General features: G+C 43.8%; 1 protein-coding gene across 1 annotated transcript; it reads right to left on the bottom strand.

The window, feature by feature from the left end:
* Nucleotides 1–12,253: 12,253 nt before the first annotated feature.
* LOC121560700 (calcium/calmodulin-dependent protein kinase type II delta 2 chain-like) lies at nucleotides 12,254–20,188 on the bottom strand. The gene is made up of 5 exons (XM_045214544.1): nucleotides 20,185–20,188; nucleotides 18,609–18,731; nucleotides 16,928–16,990; nucleotides 16,119–16,284; nucleotides 12,254–12,292 (listed from the first exon to the last, which is right to left on the bottom strand). Exons 1-5 carry the CDS (start codon nucleotides 20,186–20,188, stop codon nucleotides 12,289–12,291), a joined length of 360 nt encoding a protein of 119 aa, XP_045070479.1. The 3' UTR covers nucleotides 12,254–12,288.
* Nucleotides 20,189–20,600: the final 412 nt, after the last annotated feature.

Genomic DNA, 20,600 nt, shown 5'->3' on the forward strand with positions numbered 1-20,600 from the left:
TCGTAATCACCAGCAGGTGTGCTAAAACGGTAGCTGCCTGTGGAGTATTCATTACAACACACTATAGCAAAACGTTTAGCAACGAAACCGACAGTTTCTCACCGGTCCAAATTCAGGGCTTAATTGTTTATTAATTGTTTATTAATTATTGGAACAGCCGGTAGCTGCACATGAAATGGACACATTTCACCGACATTATGGACACTAACGACAACCCAGATAGGTAATTTACCTGTCTTCCTCCATTTTGTCTTCCTCCATATTTTATTCGCTCTCCCCAGGCTGTCAGGGGATTTCCATCTTCTCCTTCTCAGAAACGACGGTGGATGAAAGTCCAAGGCACTTTACTGTTGCTCAGCATATTTTACAGAAAGGCATATATTGTTTGCTGCTATTGTGGAAAGCTGTTGTCGACGTTGTTCAGATATGGCCTCCTAAACTTAATTCAGCCTAAAAACATATATGGAATCGGTAGGCTACATGCTTAAAGAATACCAAAGGCCTAACGTGACATTATTTCACATAGCATAAAGGGCAGTTACCAACGTTTAGACTAGTTAAATGCCTACTGTTTTTATTGTGAGTTATAGGCTGTATTAAACTTTAAGAATTTGATAGCCTATACACAACTTGACATAAACATCTTGATTCAATATAGTCCGCAGCCCAAACTTTCCGTGCTAACGTTACGTCGTCCTTAAAACGCGTCCTTGAAATAAACCTGCACCGAGAGTTCTCTTGTCGAAATAATAATGCTCCTACGGTCATGTAAAACTATTGGTCTCTAGACCTGTAATAAACCACGATTTTGCTATCTTAAATTCAAAAAACAAAAATGTTACCTTCATAACGCAGTCGTCTTAAAATGGCAGTTGCATAAGTTGCTTTTTTACTTTCACTTTTAATTTATTTGGTAACTCCGATGACGTATATAAACCCTGGTTCTGTATGGATTACGAGAGGACAAGTCCCGACCTGTTAAACGCACAGCAGAGACAAAGCCCGAGTGTCGGATGGTGAATGAATGAACCGGTTAGGGTTAGGCAGCATGACCATTAGAAATACCATGTATGTTAGTACAATAATCTTCAGTAAAGACCTACACTCCAGTTTAGTCCCAGGAACGTGAGCAGCGGCCAGGTAGGCGTTGAAGGAGTCTTTCACTGGAACTTCAGTGGTGTAGTGGAGGGTATGTAGGCCATGTACTCACTTCCCCCACTGATGTGTATTAGTAGTGTAGTGGAGGTATCCGCCGTATCAATTATATAGTACAATAAAGAAACCACGCACAAAGTAGCCTACACAATTGCAAAGCGTGGAATATATTGACATCGCGCGCTGCACACATATATTTTGTATTTGTTTAATTTAACCTTTATGTAACTAGGGCAAGTCTGTTAAGAATCAAATTCATTTACAATGACAGCCTACCAAAAGGCCTCCTGCAGGGATAGGATTAAAAATAAAACACACATCAAGACAAGAGAGACACCACATCACTACATAAAGAGACACCACAACACTACATAAAGAGACACCACAACACCACATAAAGAGAGACACCACATCACTACATAAAGAGAGACACCACAACACTACATAAAGAGAGACACACAACACTACATAAAGAGAGAGACACCACAATCAATCAATCAATCAATTTTATTTTATATAGCCCTTCTTACATCAGCTAATATCTCGAAGTGCTGTACAGAAACCCAGCCTAAAACCCCAAACAGCTAGTAATGCAGGTGCAAAACCCACGGTGGCTAAGAAAAACTCCCTAGAAAGCAAAACCTAGGAAGAAACCTAGAGAGGAACCAGACAGAGGGGTGGCCAGTCCTCTTCTGGCTGTGCCGGGTGGAAATTATAACAGAACCATGCCAAGATGTTCAAAAATGTTCATAAGTGACAAGCATGGTCAAATAATAATCAGGAATAAATCTCAGTTGGCTTTTCATAGCCGATCATTAAGAGTTTAAACAGCAGGTCTAGGACAATAGGGGTTCCTATAACCTGAGGCAGAACAGTTTAAACTGGAATAGCAGCAAGGCCGCGGACTGGGGACAGCAAGGAGTCACCACGGCCGGTAGTCCCGACGTATGGTCCCAGGGCTCAGGTCTCTCAGTTGGCTTTTCATAGCCGATCATTAAGAGTTGAAAACAGCAGGTCTGGGACAGGTAGGGGTTTCGTAGCCGCAGGCAGAACAGTTGAAACTGGAATAGCAGCAAGGCCAGGCGGACTGGGGACAGCAAGGTGTCATCATGCCCGGTAGTCCTGACGTATGGTCCTAGGGCTCAGGTTCTCAGAGAGAAAGAGAGAACGAGAGAATTAGAGAGAGCATACTTAAATTTACACAGGACACTGGATAAGACAGGAGAAGTACTCAGGTATAAACCAACTAACCCCAGCCCCCGACACACAAACTACTGCAGCATAAATACTGGAGGCTCAGACAGGAGGCGGTCCGGAGACACTGTGGCCCCATCCGAAGAAACCCCGGACAGGGCCAAACAGGAAGGATATAACCCCACCCACTCCGCCAAAGCACAGCCCCGCACCACTAGAGGGATATCCCCAACCACCAACTTACAATCCTGAGACAAGGCCGAGAATTAGCCCCAGAGGTCTCCACCACAGCACAAACCAAGGGGGCGCCAACCCAGACAGGAAGATCACGTCAGTAACTCAACCCCACTCAAGTGACGCACCCCTCCCGGGACGGCTGAAAGAGCACCCAGCGAGCCAAAGACTCAGCCCCCTGCAACAGGGTTAGAGGCAGAGAACCCCAGTGGAGAGGGGAACGGCCCGGAGAGACAGCAAGGGCTGTTCGTTGCTCCAGCCTTTCCGTTCACCTTCACACTCCTGGGCCAGACTACACTCAATCATATGACCTACTGAAGAGATAAGTCTTCAGTAAAGACTTAAAGGTTGAGACCGAAGTCTGCGTCTCTCACATGGGTGCAGACTGTTCCATAAAAATGGAGATCTATAGGAGAAAGCCCTGCCTCCCGCTGTTTGCTTAGAAATTCTAGGGACAATTAGGAGGCCTGCGTCTTGTGACCGTAGCGTACGTATTGGTATGTACGGCAGGACCAACTCAGAAAGATATGTAGAGCAAGCCCATGTAACGCTTTATAGTTAACAGTAAAACCTTGAAATCAGCCCCTTGCCTTAACAGGAAGCCAGTGTAGGAAGCTAGCACTGGAGTAAAATCAAATTTCTTGGTTCTAGTCAGGATTCTAGCAGCATTTAGCACTAACTGAAGTTTATTTAGTACTTTATCCGGGTATGGGAAAATAGACGTTGCAGTAGTCTAACCTAGAAGTAACAAATGCATGGATTAATTTTTCTGCATCATTTTGGACAGAAAATTTCTGATTTTTTGCAATGTTCGTAGATGGAAAAAAGCTGTCCTTGAAACAGTCTTGATATGTTCGTTAAAAGAGAGATCAGGGTCAAGAGTAACGCCTAGGTCCTTCACAGTTTTATTTGAGACGACTTTACAACCATCAAGATGAATTGTCAGATTTAACAGAAGATCTCTTTGTTTCTTGGGACCTAGAACAAGCATCTCTGTTTTGTCTGGAGTTTAAAAGTAAAAAGTTTTCAGCCATCCACTTCCTTATGTCTGAAACACAGGCTTCTAAGGGGCAATTTTGGGGCTTCACCATGCTTCATTGAAATGTACAGCTGTGTGTCATCCGCATAGCAGTGAAAGTTAACATTGTTTTGAATAACATCCCCAAGAGGTAAAATATATAGTGAAAACAATAGTGGTCCTAAAAACGGAACCTTGAGGAACACCGAAATGTACAGTTGATTTGTCGGAGGACAGACCATTCACAGAGACAAACTGATATCTTTCCGACAGGTAGGATCTAAACCAGGCCAGAACTTGTCCGTGTAGACGAATTTGGTTTCCAGTCTCTCCAAAAGAATGTGGTGATCGATGGTGTCAAAGGCAGCACTAAGGTCTAGTAGCACGAGGACAGATGCAGAGCCTCGGTCTGAGCGCCATTAAAAGGTCATTTACCACCTTCAACACTACATAAAGAGAGACACCACAACACTACATAAAGAGAGACACCACAACACTACATAAAGAGAGACACCACAACACTACATAAAGAGAGACCTAAGACACAACATAGCAGGGCAGCAACACAACATGACAACACAGCACGGTAGCAACACAACATGGTACAAACATTATTGGACACAGACAACAGCACAAAGGGCAAGAAGCTAGAGACAATAATACATCACGCGACGCAGCCACAACTCACAGTAGAGCGTCCATGACTGAGTCTTTGAATGAAGAAGTGGAGATAAAACTGTCCAGTTTGAGTGTTTTTGCAGCTCGTTCCAGTCTCGCTAGCTGCAGCGAACTGAAAAGAGGAGCGACCCAGGGATGTGTGTGTTTTGGGGACCTTTAACAGAATGTGACTGGCAGAACGGGTGTTGTATGTGGAGGATGAATAATATCAGTCAGCAAGAGCTACAGCCGTCTTCTTCTTCTTCTTCAATGGTATTATGGCGGTGCTGAAACAAGCGGTACGGGTCTGCCACCACCTACTGCCTGCAGCTCCCAACTGGTTGTGCACTGTTTGAATGAGCATTTCTGAAGGCTTTCCCCCAAAAACCTTCTAAATTAAATCTTGACTGCAAAGTGTGCCTACCTGGCAGAATGATATGATGATTTGTATCAATCGGGAGGGCATTTGTTTAGCAACTCTGCCATCACGCTGTAAGCCTACATTGTAGCCAACAGAAACACCGCTATCCAAAACGTCTCTTGCTAGGTGCCATTTAATTAAAGGGCAAATACAACCCTCACAAAAATATATTTTCTAGATTTTCCCAGACCTAAAAAAAAAAGCGGTCTCCTGATTATGTTTAAGCAGTGGGACTTAGATCATCCAATTCTGGTCGTTTTTTATAAAAAATAATAATAATAAGAAGTGTGATTTAAGAGTGAAACCCCCTACAACAAATGTAGGAAACCCCATAAAAAACTATCGGAAAACAGACCTTTTCACACCGGGGGCCTTTCCTTCGCATTGGTCGTTTGGGAAATGTTTTGTGAAATTAGAGTTTCTACATATCTACTTCTCCAGGCTCCATTACACCATTCCAGAAAGCTTTATTTAAATATGATTTGAAACAAAGGAAATATCATCAAAACCACGTCCTAAAAAGCCCAAATTTTACAGTTTTTTTCTATCGCTTTGGTACTATTTTCACAAGTATGTGGTTAAATTTCACAACTCTTAGTACGAAACTCAAAACAGACCATCAAAAAAGTATTATAAATATATATTTTTACTTTAAGCACATTTCAATTGACTAAGTACAATACACAAAGTCATACAGAAACTTTTTCACCAAACCTAATCAGTGTTTTATCTAGAAATACCTTTCATATAAAGTAATTACCTTTCACAATGCAATGTTCACAACACTTTTCATATGATTTTCTTCTCATTTCATTAAATACATTTGACCATCACTTAATCCAACTGCGCTAATGGTTATTCACTTAACCGTTTTGGTAAACCTATAGATTTTGTCTACTATATTATGGATTTTGAAAACTACAGAAACAAAATGTGTGTTTGTAAAAGTATAAACATTTAAATTACATGTATGCTACATGATAACCATACATAATGACTACTCATTATTGCTAATTGATTTCACATAGTGGGAACCACAATTGGCTACACCTAGCCACTTTTTTGTATTTTGTATTACATGAACAAAAATATTCCATTTTATTTGGAGCGGCAAGTCAGACAAAATTAAACGGGCCTATTTATATAATGAATATGAATTCGGAGGGCAGAAATGATTAAATATGAAAACATTAGACCTCTCACTAAAAGGCTTCAGTCATACAAAGTTATATTTAAATCCGAACTGGTTCTCTAGCAGATTAGTAAGAATGTGTCACCCCGTGTTCTAGAATGGCTTTTTCCTTTTATTCAGATTACAACCTCTCACTTTCAGTTATTTGAAAAAGAAATAATCTCCAAAATATTGCTATTTTTAAAAAACAGGCCATAGAAAGTTGGTTGCAATTTCAGTTTAATCCATCAGAAGCGACAGAACCAATATTACAACAAATATGATGGTTCAACTCAAATATTACTAATTGATAAAAACAAAAACATTATTTTTGGAAAGAATGTTTAAAGATGGTATAATCTTTGTAAATATATTATAAATATGACTGGTGAGTTATGTCACACATGCAGCTAACAGGAAACATATGGAAATGTCTGCTCTACCCAAAATTACAACCAACTGATTGCATTACTGCAAAATAGAAGAGTCCAATGGAAGGGGAGAAAGTAGGGAACTTGTCTGTTGGCGCGTTAAAGACTAAAATTAGTTAAAGAAAATTGTGATAAAACAAAAAAGTATACCAGTTTAATGACCAAAAAATTGACAGCTTTGCCATATAGATTGCAAACTAGTTCGATGTACCGATTCCATGGCACATGGTTTATGAACTTGCTAAACAAAACGACGCCGGATTCAAAACGTATTCCAATTTAAATGAAAGAGCTCGTGAACAAGGGCTCCTTCAGAGAGGTGGGCATTGGGCCCATCAAAGATATCAGAGAGGTGGGCATTGGCCCCATCAAAGATATCAGAGGTGGGCATTGGCCCCATCAAAGATATCAGAGAGGTGGGCATTGGCCCCATCAAAGATATCAGAGAGGTGGGCATTGGCCCCATCAAAGATATCAGAGAGGTGGGCATTGGCCCCATCAAAGATATCAGAGAGGTGGGCATTGGCCCCATCAAAGATATCAGAGAGGTGGGCATTGGCCCCATCAAAGATATCAGAGAGGTGGAGCATTGGCCCCATCAAAGATATCAGAGAGGTGGGCATTGGCCCCATCAAAGATATCAGAGAGGTGGGCATTGGCCCCATCAAAGATATCCGAGAGGTGGGCATTGGCCCCATCAAAGATATCAGAGAGGTGGGCATGGGCCCCATCAAAGATATCCGAGAGGTGGGCATTGGCCCCATCAAAGATATCGAGAGATGGGCATGGGCCCCATCAAAGATATCAGAGGTGGGCATTGGCCCCGTCAAAGAGGTGGACATCAGAGAGAGGGAGGCAGACGGGCAGGGAACTGTAGTGTCTAATGAAGTCCGGTCCATCATCATTGACCATGTGGTAAACAGAGGCCTTACCATGGCAGAGGCTGACAGGATTAGTTCACCCCCAATCTGAAAAGATCCAACTGTCAATTCGATCATGGAACATTTTGCCAAGAGAACCGGTAAGTCTCGCAGGATATGCAGGCATGTTTTATCATTACATTTACAGTAAATTACATATTGTAATGCATGTAAATTCACAAAACATTTTTACAGTATTCTTACAGTATGATCTATTGACAGTATACTCTGTTCTACCCTCAGAATTGACAGGAAGACCCGTGGTGGTGGCCAGTGTGCTGACCGACCAGCAGGAGGCGGACAGTGGTGGAAATGGTGAGGGCCAGGAATGACATACGGCTGTCTGAAATAAAGCAGGCCATTGAGGAGAATGATGACATCTTTACCAATGTAGCATCCATCAGTCTACCAACAAATCACCTGCCTTTTGAAGAGACACCAGGTATCTATGGAACACATTGACCTGGTGCCTTTTTGAAGAGACACCAGGTATCTATGGAACACATTTACCTGGTGCCTTTTGAAGAGACACACCAGGTATCTATGGAACACATTTACCTGTGCCTTTTGAAGAGACACCAGGTATCTATGGAACACATTTACCTGGTGCCTTTTGAAGAGAAACGCGACCGGGTGAAACAACTGCGGGCGAGTATGTTCAGGTGCAGCACTATATACTGTATTACTGTTGCTATAAACCTCAGCTACTTCACAATATTATACTGGAACTGTACTGTAGAAATAATAAATATATTTTTTAGAGGGTGATGGAGCTCGATCTGCTGTAACATCGCAGGTATATATCTCCGTTGATGAAGCGCGCTTCAACCTGGCCAGAACTCAGCGCCGTGGGCGGAACCTCATCGGCCAACGGGCGACCGTCCGAGTGCCTGGACCAACGTCTCGGGGAAACACCTCCATGTGTGCAGCTATCTCTGTAGATGGTGTGATAGGGCGCGAGCCATTACTTGGATCCTACAAACGCTGCACACCTCATTGTGTTTCTCAAGGTGAAAGGGGTCACCTACACTACAGTAAAGTGTATGTGGAGACCCCTTCCAATGAGTGGATTCGGCTATTTCAGCCACACCGGTTGCTGACAGGTCTATAAAATCGAGCCCACAGCCATGCGATCTCCATAGACAAACATTGGCAGTAGAATGGCCTTACTGAAGAGCTCAGTGTCGCTTTCAACCTGGCACCGTTATAGGATGCCACCTTTCCAGCAAGTCTATGGAGCCTAGTGATCACTGACAGATCCTTCCTTCCTCTGTCTGCAGTCTAGTGATCACTGACAGATCCTTCCTTCCTCCTGTCTGTAGTCTAGTGATCACTGACAGATCCTTCCTTCCTCCTGTCTGCAGTCTAGTGATCACTGACAGATCCTTCCTTCCTCCTAGTGATCACTGACAGATCCTTCCTTCCTCCTAGTGATCACTGACAGATCCTTCCTTCCTCCTAGTGATCACTGATAGATCGCTTCTTCAGCCTCTCCAACTGTGTGTCAGTGTGTGTTGGGTACAGCAGAAGATATTCTTTCAAAATAATATGTATTTCTTTATTTTAAGACAGATATTGATGCCATAAGTCAATGGTGCCACCTGTCAATGATTTTAGAGTAATGATGATTTTCTCTGTCCACATCTGTCTACACTTACAGCTATCTGATCCCAATGCCCGCCTGACTACCTCCAGAGGTGGGCAGGAAGATCTGATCACAATGCATCTTAATTGTCTAAAATGAATAAATAAAATGTTATTTGAAAGAATATCTGTCAAATGATTTGCATACAGGGAGGGACCAGGACATCTGGACACAAAGTGGGCACAGAGGATGGATAGGAGACACATTTTAATACCAGGTGTAAACCTGCATGTCTGAACATGTGGGCACAGTCAGAATGTGGACACATGTTGAAACAAGTATAAACAGGGCTAATGAAACTAGTTGAAGAGAACAGGAAGGAACAGACAGGAGGACTGGTTGAAGAGAACAGGAAGGAACAGACAGGAGGACTGGTTGAAGAGAACAGGAAGGAACAGACAGGAGGACTGGTTGAAGAGAACAGGAAGGAACAGACAGGAGGACTGGTTGAAGAGAACAGGAAGGAACAGACAGGAGGACTGGTTGAAGAGAACAGGAAGGAACAGACAGGAGGACTGGTTGAAGAGAACAGGAAGGAACAGACAGGAGGGACTGGTTGAAGAGAACAGGAAGGAACAGACAGGAGGACTGGTTGAAGAGAACAGGAAGGAACAGACAGGAGGACTGGTTGAAGAGAACAGGAAGGAACAGACATGAGGACTGGTTGAGAGAGAACAGGAAGGAACAGACAAGAGGACTGGTTGAAGAGAACAGAAAGGAACAGACAGGAGAACTGGTTGAAGGGAACAGGAAGGAACAGACAGGAGGACTGGTTGAAGAGAACAGGAAGGAACAGACAGGACCGATGTTCAATATCATTATCAACAAACATCTCAGTGATTCACAAATATAAACAAGATATTCTCATTATTATTATTATTATTATTAGTATTCTATAATCGTACTCCCGATATCCCGCCCCCCAATGCATTCCTTCCACTGTGGTCTTTATTTCTCATAATGACGTAATGCCGCATTCCGGTTAGTTCTTATTCAATGATATGAAGGCAAACAAACATATCACACTCACTGTGTATCCCAAATAGCATCCTATTCCTTTGATAGTGCACTACTTTAGACCAGGGCCCTGTGTAGGGGTTGGATATCTCTGCCGTCTACAGGGAGAACCCATCCGCCATCGCTGTTCTTCTCAGAAGAGCCTGGTCTAAAGTAGTGCACTAGAATACTATTTGGGACGGAGGACACTTCCTTTTAGCTGCTGCTGAGCGTCTCTTTACAGATCATTCGGGGGTTTGCAAAATACTGTTAGCTTTCCCCAAAATGTGCAGGTTCTTCCAGAAATCCTGGTTGGAGAGTTCGGATTTCCTGCTTGTTCCCTCCCTGATTCTGGGAGTCTTCCAACCGGGATTTCTGGAAACCTGGGAATTGTGAAAATGTTACGGAATTTTGCAATCCTTTTGAGTTAAATAAGGAGTCATATTGCACAAACCCAATTCCTCAAACATTAGCAACTAAGCTCAACCAAACATTAGCAACTAGCTCAACCAAACATTAGCAACTAGCTCAACCAAACATTAGCAACTAGCTCAACCAAACATTAGCAACTAGCTCAATCAAACATTAGCAACTAGCTCAACCAAACATTAGCAACTAGCTCAACCAAACATTAGCACCTAGCTCAACCAAATACATTAACAACTAGTTCAACCAAACATTAGCAACTTAGCTAACCAAACATTAACAACTAGCTCAACCAAACATTAGCAACTAAACTCAACCAAACATTAACAACTAGCTCAACCAAACATTAGCAACTAGCTCAACCAAACATTAGCAACTAGCTCAACCAAACATTAGCAACTAGCTCAACGCAAACATTAGCAACTAGCTCAACCAAACATTAGCAACTAGCTCAACCAAACATTAGCAACTAGCTCAACCAAACATTAGCAACTAGCTCAACCAAACATTAGCAACTAGCTCAACCAAACATTAGCAACTAGCTCAACCAAACATTAGCAACTAACTCAACCAAACATTAACAACTAGCTCAACCAAACATTAGCAACTAGCTCAACCAAACATTAGCAACTAGCTCAACCAAACATTAGCACTAGCTCAACCAAACATTAACAACTAGCTCAACCAAACATTAGCAACTAGCTCAACCAAACATTAGCAACTAGCTCAACCAAACATTAGTAACTAGCTCAACCAAACATTAGCACCTAGCTCAACCAAACATTAGCAACTAGCTCAACCAAACATTAGCAGCTAGCTCAACCAAACATTAGCAACTAGCTCAACCAAACATTAGCAACTAGCTCAACCAAACATTAGCAACTAGCTCAACCAAACATTAGTAACTAGCTCAACCAAACATTAGCACCTAGCTCAACCAAACATTAATAACTAGCTCAACCAAACATTAGCACCTAGCTCAACCAAACATTAGCAACTAGCTCAATGCAAAGATAAACTTACATACAGTATTTGGCGTAATTTCTTAAGTCCTCTGATATGGCAAGAATAGCAGTTTAATGTTTTTTTATTTTATTTTTTATCAACAATCACAAGATATAACATTATTACATTTCACCAGAACAAAAGCAAGCTCGATTTTAACATTCTGATCTTTAAACGTTTCAGTATTGCAACACGTAAACACACGTACAAATACAAGTTCAAAGGGGAGGAGGGACAGTTAGTAGATTTTTTTTAACATCTCTATACATTTAAAATGCACAAAACAGTTTAAAACCAGATAACCAAAGCGTCAGTAATATGCTCCAGTGATAACGGCCACGGTGTGCTGCAGGCCTCCCAAATGGAACCCTATTCCTATATAGTGCACTACTTTAGACCTGGAACCCTATTCCCATATAGTGCACTACTTAGACCTGGAACCTATTCCCTATATAGTGCACTACTTAGACCTAGAACCCTATTCCCTATATAGTACTACTTTAGACCTGGAACCCTATTCCCTATATAGTGCTACTTTAGACCTGGAACCCTATTCCCTATATAGTACACTACTTTAGACCTAGAACCCTATTCCCTTATAGTGCACTACTTTAGACCTGGAACCCTATTCCCATAGTGCACTACTTTAGACTCTGGAACCCTATTCCCTATATAGTACACTACTTTAGACCTGGAACCCTATTCCCTATATAGTGCACTACTTTAGACCTGGAACCCTATTCCCTATATAGTGCACTACTTTAGACCTGGAACCCTATTCCCTATATAGTGCACTACTTCTGACCAGGTCCCATAGGCCCTATATAGGAATAGAGTGCCTTGGAGACGCTGACTAGGTGGTTAGGATGACTGACGACCTTTAAGGGTTGATATCCTTGTCCTGTGTGATGTCATGTCCATACAGAGCGGTCGGGGTTAGAGGTTAAATGGCGACCAGGGGGTTGGCTAGTTGATTGGTGCTGTCTTGGAGTTTAGACTGAAGCTTGATATTCCATTAACTGTAAAATACACACACAGACACACACACACACACACACACACACACACACACACACACACACCGGAAAGTAAAATGAGATTCAACCCAGAAACATATACAAGTGTGTTAATGCTTAGCAAAAACAATAAAAATTGCACCGGTTGAGAGTCCCCCAGGACCAGGATTGGGAAACACTGCACTACACATTACAGTAGCATGGTAAGCGTGTACGTGGCGCCCTCCTGTGGTGGGAGATGAGTTATTGCACTACTAAACCATTTTCTGGGAAGGAAGTCTACACTGGACACTACAGACTGGGAAGGTAGTCTACACTGGACACTACAGACTGGGAAGGTAGTCTACACTGGACACTACAGACTGGGAAGGTAGTCTACACTGGACACTACAGACTGGGAAGGTAGTCTACACTGGACACTACAGACTGGGAAGGTAGTCTACACTGGGCACTACAGACTGGGAAGGTAGTCTACACTGGGCACTACAGACTGGGAAGGTAGTCTACACTGGACACTACAGACTGGGAAGGTAGTCTACACTGGACACTACAGACTGGGAAGGTAGTCTACACTGGACACTACAGACTGGGAAGGTAGTCTACACTAGACACTACAGACTGGGAAGGTAGTCTACACTGGACACTACAGACTGGGAAGGTAGTCTACACTGGACACTACAGACTGGGAAGGTAGTCTACACTGGACACTACAGACTGGGAAGGTAGTCTACACTGGACACTACAGACTGGGAAGGTAGTCTACACTGGACACTACAGACTGGGAAGGTAGTCTACACTGGACACTACAGACTGGGAAGGTAGTCTACACTGGGCACTACAGACTGGGAAGGTAGTCTACACTGGACACTACAGACTGGGAAGGTAGTCTACACTGGACACTACAGACTGGGGAAGGTAGTCTACACTGGACACTACAGACTGGAAAAGGTAGTCTACACTGGACACTACAGACTGGGAAGGTAGTCTACACTGGACACTACAGACTGGGAAGGTAGTCTACACTGGACACTACAGACTGGGAAGGTAGCTACACTGGACACTACAAACTGGGAAGGTAGCTCACTGGACACTACAGACTGGGAAGGTAGTCTACACTGGACACTACAGACTGGGAAGGTAGTCTACACTGGACACTACAGACTGGGAAGGTAGTCTACACTGGACACTACAGACTGGGAAGGTAGTCTACACTGGACACTACAGACTGGGAAGGTAGTCTACACTGGACACTACAGACTGGGAAGGTAGTCTACACTGGACACTACAGACTGGGAAGGTAGTCTACACTGGACATTACAGACTGGGAAGGTAGTCTACACTGGACACTACAGACTGGGAAGGTAGTCTACACTGGGCACTACAGACTGGGAAGGTAGTCTACACTGGGCACTACAGACTGGGAAGGTAGTCTACACTGGACACTACAGACTGGGAAGGTAGTCTACACTGGACACTACAGACTGGGAAGGTAGTCTACACTGGACACTACAGACTGGGAAGGTAGTCTACACTGGACACTACAGACTGGGAAGGTAGTCTACACTGGACACTACAGACTGGGAAGGTAGTCTACACTGGACACTACAGACTGGGAAGGTAGTCTCACTGGACACTACAGACTGGGAAGGTAGTCTACACTGGACACTACAGACTGGGAAGGTAGTCTACACCTGGACACTACAGACTGGGAAGGTAGCCTACACTGGACACTACAGACTGGGAAGGTAGTCTACACTGGACACTACAGACTGGGAAGGTAGTCTACACTGGACACTACAGACTGGGAAGGTAGTCCACACTGGACATTACAGACTGGGAAGGTAGTCTACACTGGACACTACAGACTGGGAAGGTAGTCTACACTGGACACTACAGACTGGGAAGGTAGTCTACACTGGACACTACAGACTGGGAAGGTAGTCTACACTGGACACTACAGACTGGGAAGGTAGTCTACACTGGACACTACAGACTGGGAAGGTAGTCTACACTGGACACTACAGACTGGGAAGGTAGTCTACACTGGACACTACAGACTGGGAAGGTAGTCTACACTGGACACTACAGACTGGGAAGGTAGCCTACACTGGACACTACAGACTGGGAAGGTAGTCTACACTGGACACTACAGACTGGGAAGGTAGTCTACACTGGACACTACAGACTGGGAAGGTAGTCTACACTGGACACTACAGACTGGGAAGGTAGTCTACACTGGACACTACAGACTGGGAAGGTAGTCTACACTGGACACTACAGACTGGGAAGGTAGTCTACACTGGACACTACAGACTGGGAAGGTAGCCTACACTGGACACTACAGACTGGGAAGGTAGTCTACACTGGACACTACAGACTGGGGGTAGTCTACACTGGACACTATAGACTGGGAAGGTAGTCTACACTGGACACTTACAGACTGGAAGGTAGTCTACACTGGACACTACAGACTGGGAAGGTAGTCTACACTGGACACTACAGACTGGGAAGGTAGTCTACACTGGACACTACAGACTGGGAAGGTAGTCTACACTGGACACTACAGACTGGGAAGGTAGTCTACACTGGACACTACAGACTGGGAAGGTAGTCTACACTGGACACTACAGAGTGTTGGAAGTGAATGTTCTGAAATTGGTGTATTTATAATCACTATAACTGATTAATACATTAATTAGTTGATTAATAGATGTTTCTTACTGGGATGGTAGCTGGCGAGCCAGAGCGGTGGAAGTGAATGTTCTGATATTGATTAGTTGATTAATAGATGTTTCTTACTGGGATGGTACGGCTGAGCCAGAGCGGTGAAAGTGAATGTTCTGATATTGATTAGTTGATTAATAGATGTTTCTTACTGGGATGGTACGCTGAGCGAGCCAGAGCGAAGTGAATGTTCTGATATTGATTAGTTGATTAATAGATGTTTCTTGACTGGGATGGTACGCTGGGCGAGCCGGAGCGGTGGAAGTGAATGTTCTGATATTGATTAGTTGATTAATAGATGTTTCTTACTGGGATGGTATCGCTGGGCGACAGAGCGGTGGAGGTGAATGTTCTGATATTGATTAGTTGATTAATAGATGTTTCTTACTGGGATGGTACGCTGGGCGAGCCGGAGCGGTGGAAGTGAATGTTCTGATATTGATTAGTTGATTAATAGATGTTTCTTACTGGGATGGTACGCTGGTGAGCCAGAGCGGTGGAAGTGAATGTTCTGATATTGATTAGTTGATTAGATGTTTCTTACTGGGATGGTACGCTGGGCGAGCCGGAGCGGTGGAAGTGAATGTTCTGATATTGATTAGTTGATTAATAGATGTTTCTTACTGGGATGAGTACGCTGGGCGAGCGGAGCGGTGGAGGTGAATGTTCTGATATTGATTAGTTGATTAATAGATGTTTCTTACTGGGATGGTCCGCTGGGCGAGCCAGAGCGGTGGAAGTGAATGTTCTGATATTGATTAGTTGATTAACAGATGTTTCTTACTGGGATGGTACGCTGGGCGAGCGGAGCGGTGGAAGTGAATGTTCTGATATTGATTAGTTGATTAATAGATGTTTCTTACTGGGATGGTAGGCGCTAGGCGAGCCAGAGCGGTGGAGGTGAATGTTCTGATATTGATTAGTTGATTAATAGATGTTTCTTACTGGGATGGTACGCTGGGCGAGCCAGAGCGGTGGAGGTGAATGTTCTGATATTGATTAGTTGATTAATAGATGTTTCTTACTGGGATGGTACGCTGGGCGAGCCAGAGCGGTGGAGGTGAATGTTCTGATATTGATTAGTTGATTAATAGATGTTTCTTACTGGGATGGTACGCTGGGCGAGCCGGAGCGGTGGAAGTGAATGTTCTGCCACTTTCCCTCTCTGCGACACCAGACGCGGGTCTCCTCCGACTGCATGGTGCGAGGCATCCCCCCGCCGTCCAAGTACTGGCTCAGACGGATGTAGGCGATGCATGCAGCGTTCTCACCTAGGATATACCTTTTTTTATTACTTAACTTTTCCTTGCTTCAAGTCAAACATCATAAAACACAATGTATATAAGTACCAGGGTTGGGATCCATCCGGTTTCAATTCAGGAAGTAGCAGGTAGCTTAGTGGTTAGAGCGTTGTGCCAGTAACCGAAAGGTCGCTGGTTCTAATCCTGAGCCGACTAGGTGAAAAATATGTCTGTGCCCTTGAGCAAGGCACTTAACCCTAATTGCTCCTGTAAGTCGCTCTGGATAAAAGCGTCTGCTAAATGACTAAAATGTTTTAAAAAATGTAAGTACACTGAAATTCCATTTCCAATATTATTTTCAATGCTTCAGGACAATTTGGAATGGTAATTTGAATTTGCTTTACTTTCTGAATTGATATGTACATACAGTGTAGATTTGAATACCAACCATAAACAATATTACATAACACATAACATAGCAAAAAAAAATCAACATAATGTTCAGTTGGTAAAGCGTGGTGCTTGCAACACCATGATAGTGGGTTCAATTCCCGGGACCACCCATATGGAATATGTATGCACACATGACTGTAAGTCACTTTGGATAAAAGCGTCGATAAATGACAGATATTATAATATTATTTTTAATCATTAGAAATCGCTGATTTCTTACCAATCAGATGGACGTGAGGGTTGAGGAGGATGGTGTGCACTGGCTTGTTACCTTTAGACAGGGCTGGAAGGAGAGGAGGGAGGAGAGAGAGAGAGACAGGTCTTAGTTAGCTAGTGGTAGGAGGGAGGAGAGAGAGAGAGAGACAGGTCTTAGTTAGCTAGTGGTAGTAGGGAGGAGAGAGAGAGACAGGTCTTAGTTAGCTAGTGGTAGAGGGAGGAGAGAGAGAGACAGGTCTTAGTTAGCTAGTGGTAGGAGGGAGGGGAGAGAGAGAGACAGGTCTTAGTTAGCTAGTGGTAGGAGGGAGGGGAGAGAGAGAGACAGGTCTTAGTTAGCTAGTGGTAGGAGGGAGGAGAGAGAGAGAGAGACAGGTCTTAGTTAGCTAGTGGTAGGAGGGAGGAGAGAGAGAGAGAGACAGGTCTTAGTTAGCTAGTGGTAGTTGTAGTGGTAGGAGGGAGGAGGAGAGAGAGAGAGACAGGTCTTAGTTAGCTAGTGGGAGGAGGGAGGAGAGAGAGAGAGAGCGAGAGAGAGAGAGACAGGTCTTAGTTAGCTAGTGGTAGGAGGAGGAGGAGAGAGAGAGAGACAGGTCTTAGTTAGCTAGTGGTAGGAGGGAGGAGAGAGAGACAGGTCTTAGTTGGCTAGTGGTAGGAGGGAGGAAGAGAGAGAGAGAGAGACAGGTCTTAGTTAGCTAGTGGTAGGAGGGAGGAGGAGAGAGAGAGAGACAGGTCTTAGTTAGCTAGTGGTAGGAGGGAGGAGAGAGAGACAGGTCTTGTTAGCTAGTGGTAGGAGGGAGGAGAGAGAGAGAGAGAGAGACAGGTCTTAGTTAGCTAGTGGTAGGAGGGAGGGAGAGAGAGAGAGACAGGTCTTAGTTAGCTAGTGGTAGGAGGGAGGAGAGAGAGAGAGACAGGTCTTAGTTAGCTAGTGGTAGGAGGGAGGAGAGAGAGAGAGAGAGACAGGTCTTAGTTAGCTAGTGGTAGGAGGGAGGAGAGAGAGAGAGACAGGTCTTAGTTAGCTAGTGGTAGGAGGGAGGGAGAGAGAGAGAGACAGGTCTTAGTTAGCTAGTGGTAGGAGGGAGGAGGAGAGAGAGACAGGTCTTAGTTAGCTAGTGGTAGGAGGGAGGGAGAGAGAGACAGGTCTTAGTTAGCTAGTGGTAGGAGGGAGGAGAGAGAGACAGGTCTTAGTTAGCTAGTGGGAGTTGTAGTTCTCAGTAACAGACACTAACAGACAGAATTATTAATCAATAGCTAATCAATAACTACTAAACAATACCCGGTCATAAATTATACTAATCAATACCTCTACTAATCAATAGTTGATCAATACCTCTACTAACCAATAGCTGATCAATATCTACTAATCAATAATGATCAATACTTCTACTAATCAATACCTCTACTAATCAATAGTTGATCAATACCTCTACTAACCAATAGCTGATCAATACCTCTACTTACCAATAGCTGATCGGTAGCTCTACCAATCAATAGTTGATCAATACCTCTACTAACCAATAGCTGATCAATACCTCTACTAATCAATAGTTGATCAATACCTCTACTAACCAATAGCTGATCAATACCTCTACTTACCAATAGCTGATCGATAGCTCTACCAATCAATAGCTGATCAATATCTCTAATCAATAACTGTAAGTTATCAATGACTCTACTGATGAATGTGTTACCGTTGTGGAAGTAGAAGCGATGGAAGTCATGTCCCTCCACCAGGTTCCCCAGAGCTTCTGGTTCAAACGACGTCAGACCCGGATCACAGATCTTCCTGTTGGAAACAAACACAGGCTGCTGTGCTAAATGGCACCCTATTCCCTATATAGTGCACTACTTTAGACCAGAGAATGGTACCCTATTCCCTATATAGTGCACTACTTTAGACCAGAGAATGGCACCCTATTCCCTATATAGTGCACTACTTTAGACCAGAGAATGGCACCCTGTTCCCTATACAGTGCACTACTTTAGACCAGAGAATGGCACCCTATTCCCTATATAGTGCACTACTTTAGACCAGAGAATGGCACCCTATTCCCATATAGTGCACTACTTTAGACCAGAGAATGGCACCCTATTCCCTATATAGTGCACTACTTTAGACCAGAGAATGGCACCCTGTTCCCTATATAGTGCACTACTTCAGACCAGAGAATGGCACCCTATTCCTATATAGTGCACTATTTATACCAGATAATGGCACCCTATTCCCTATATAGTGCACTACTTTAGACCAGAGAATGGCACCCTATTCCCTATATAGTGCACTACTTTAGACCAGAGAATGGCACCCTGTTCCCTATATAGTGCACTACTTTAGACCAGAGAATGGCACCCTGTTCCTATATAGTGCACTACTTTAGACCAGAGAATGGCACCCTGTTCCCTATATAGTGCACTACTTTAGACCAGAGAATGGCACCTTATTCCCTATATAGTGCACTACTTTAGACCAGAGAATGGCACCCTATTCCCATATAGTGCACTACTTTAGACCAGAGAATGGCACCCTATTCCCTATATAGTGCACTATGTATACCAGAGAATGGCACCCTATTCCCTATATAGTGCACTCACTTTGGACTCAGAGAATGGCACCCTATTCCATATATAGTGCACTACTTTGGACTCAGAGAATGGCACCCTATTCCCATATAGTGCACTACTTTAGACCAGAGAATGGCACCCTATTCCCTATATAGTGCACTACTTTAGACCAGAGAATGGCACCCTGTTCCCTATATAGTGACTACTTTAGACCAGAGAATGGCACCCTGTTCCCTATATAGTGCACTACTTTAGACCAGAGAATGGCACCCTATTCCTATATAGTGCACTATGTATACCAGAGAATGGCACCCTATTCCCTATATAGTGCACTACTTTAGACCAGAGAATGGCACCCTATTCCCTATATAGTGCACTACTTTAGACCAGAGAATGGCACCCTATTCCCAGCTGCAGTGTGGTGGAACAACAAGCCCAAAGAACCAGAGTAACACACACACACACACACACACACACACAGAGCACACATCTCCTACTAAATACACACACACACATCTCCTACTAAATACACACACACACACACTTCTCTAGCCCTAAACACACACACACACACACACACACACACACACACACACACACACACACACACACACACACACAGACACACACACAACACACACACATCTCCTAGCCCTAACACACACACACACACACACACACACACACACACACACACACACAGACACATCTCCTAGCCCTAAACGCACGCACACACACACACACACACACACACACACACACACACACACACACACATCTCCTAGCCCTAAACACACACACACATCTCCTAGCCCTAAACACACACACACACACACACACACACACACACACACACAGACACATCTCCCTAGCCCTAAGCCGCACACACACACACACACACACACACACACACACACACACACACACACACATCTCTAGCCCTAAACACACACACACATATCCTAGCCCTAAGCACACACACACACACACATCTCCTAGCCCTAACACACACACACACATCTCTATCCCTAAACACACACACACACACACACACACACACACAAACACACACACACACACACACACACACATCTCCTAGCCCTAAACACACACACATCTCC

The sequence above is a fragment of the Coregonus clupeaformis genome, unplaced genomic scaffold (assembly GCF_020615455.1).
Source record: "Coregonus clupeaformis isolate EN_2021a unplaced genomic scaffold, ASM2061545v1 scaf0275, whole genome shotgun sequence".
Classification (NCBI taxonomy): domain Eukaryota; kingdom Metazoa; phylum Chordata; class Actinopteri; order Salmoniformes; family Salmonidae; genus Coregonus; species Coregonus clupeaformis.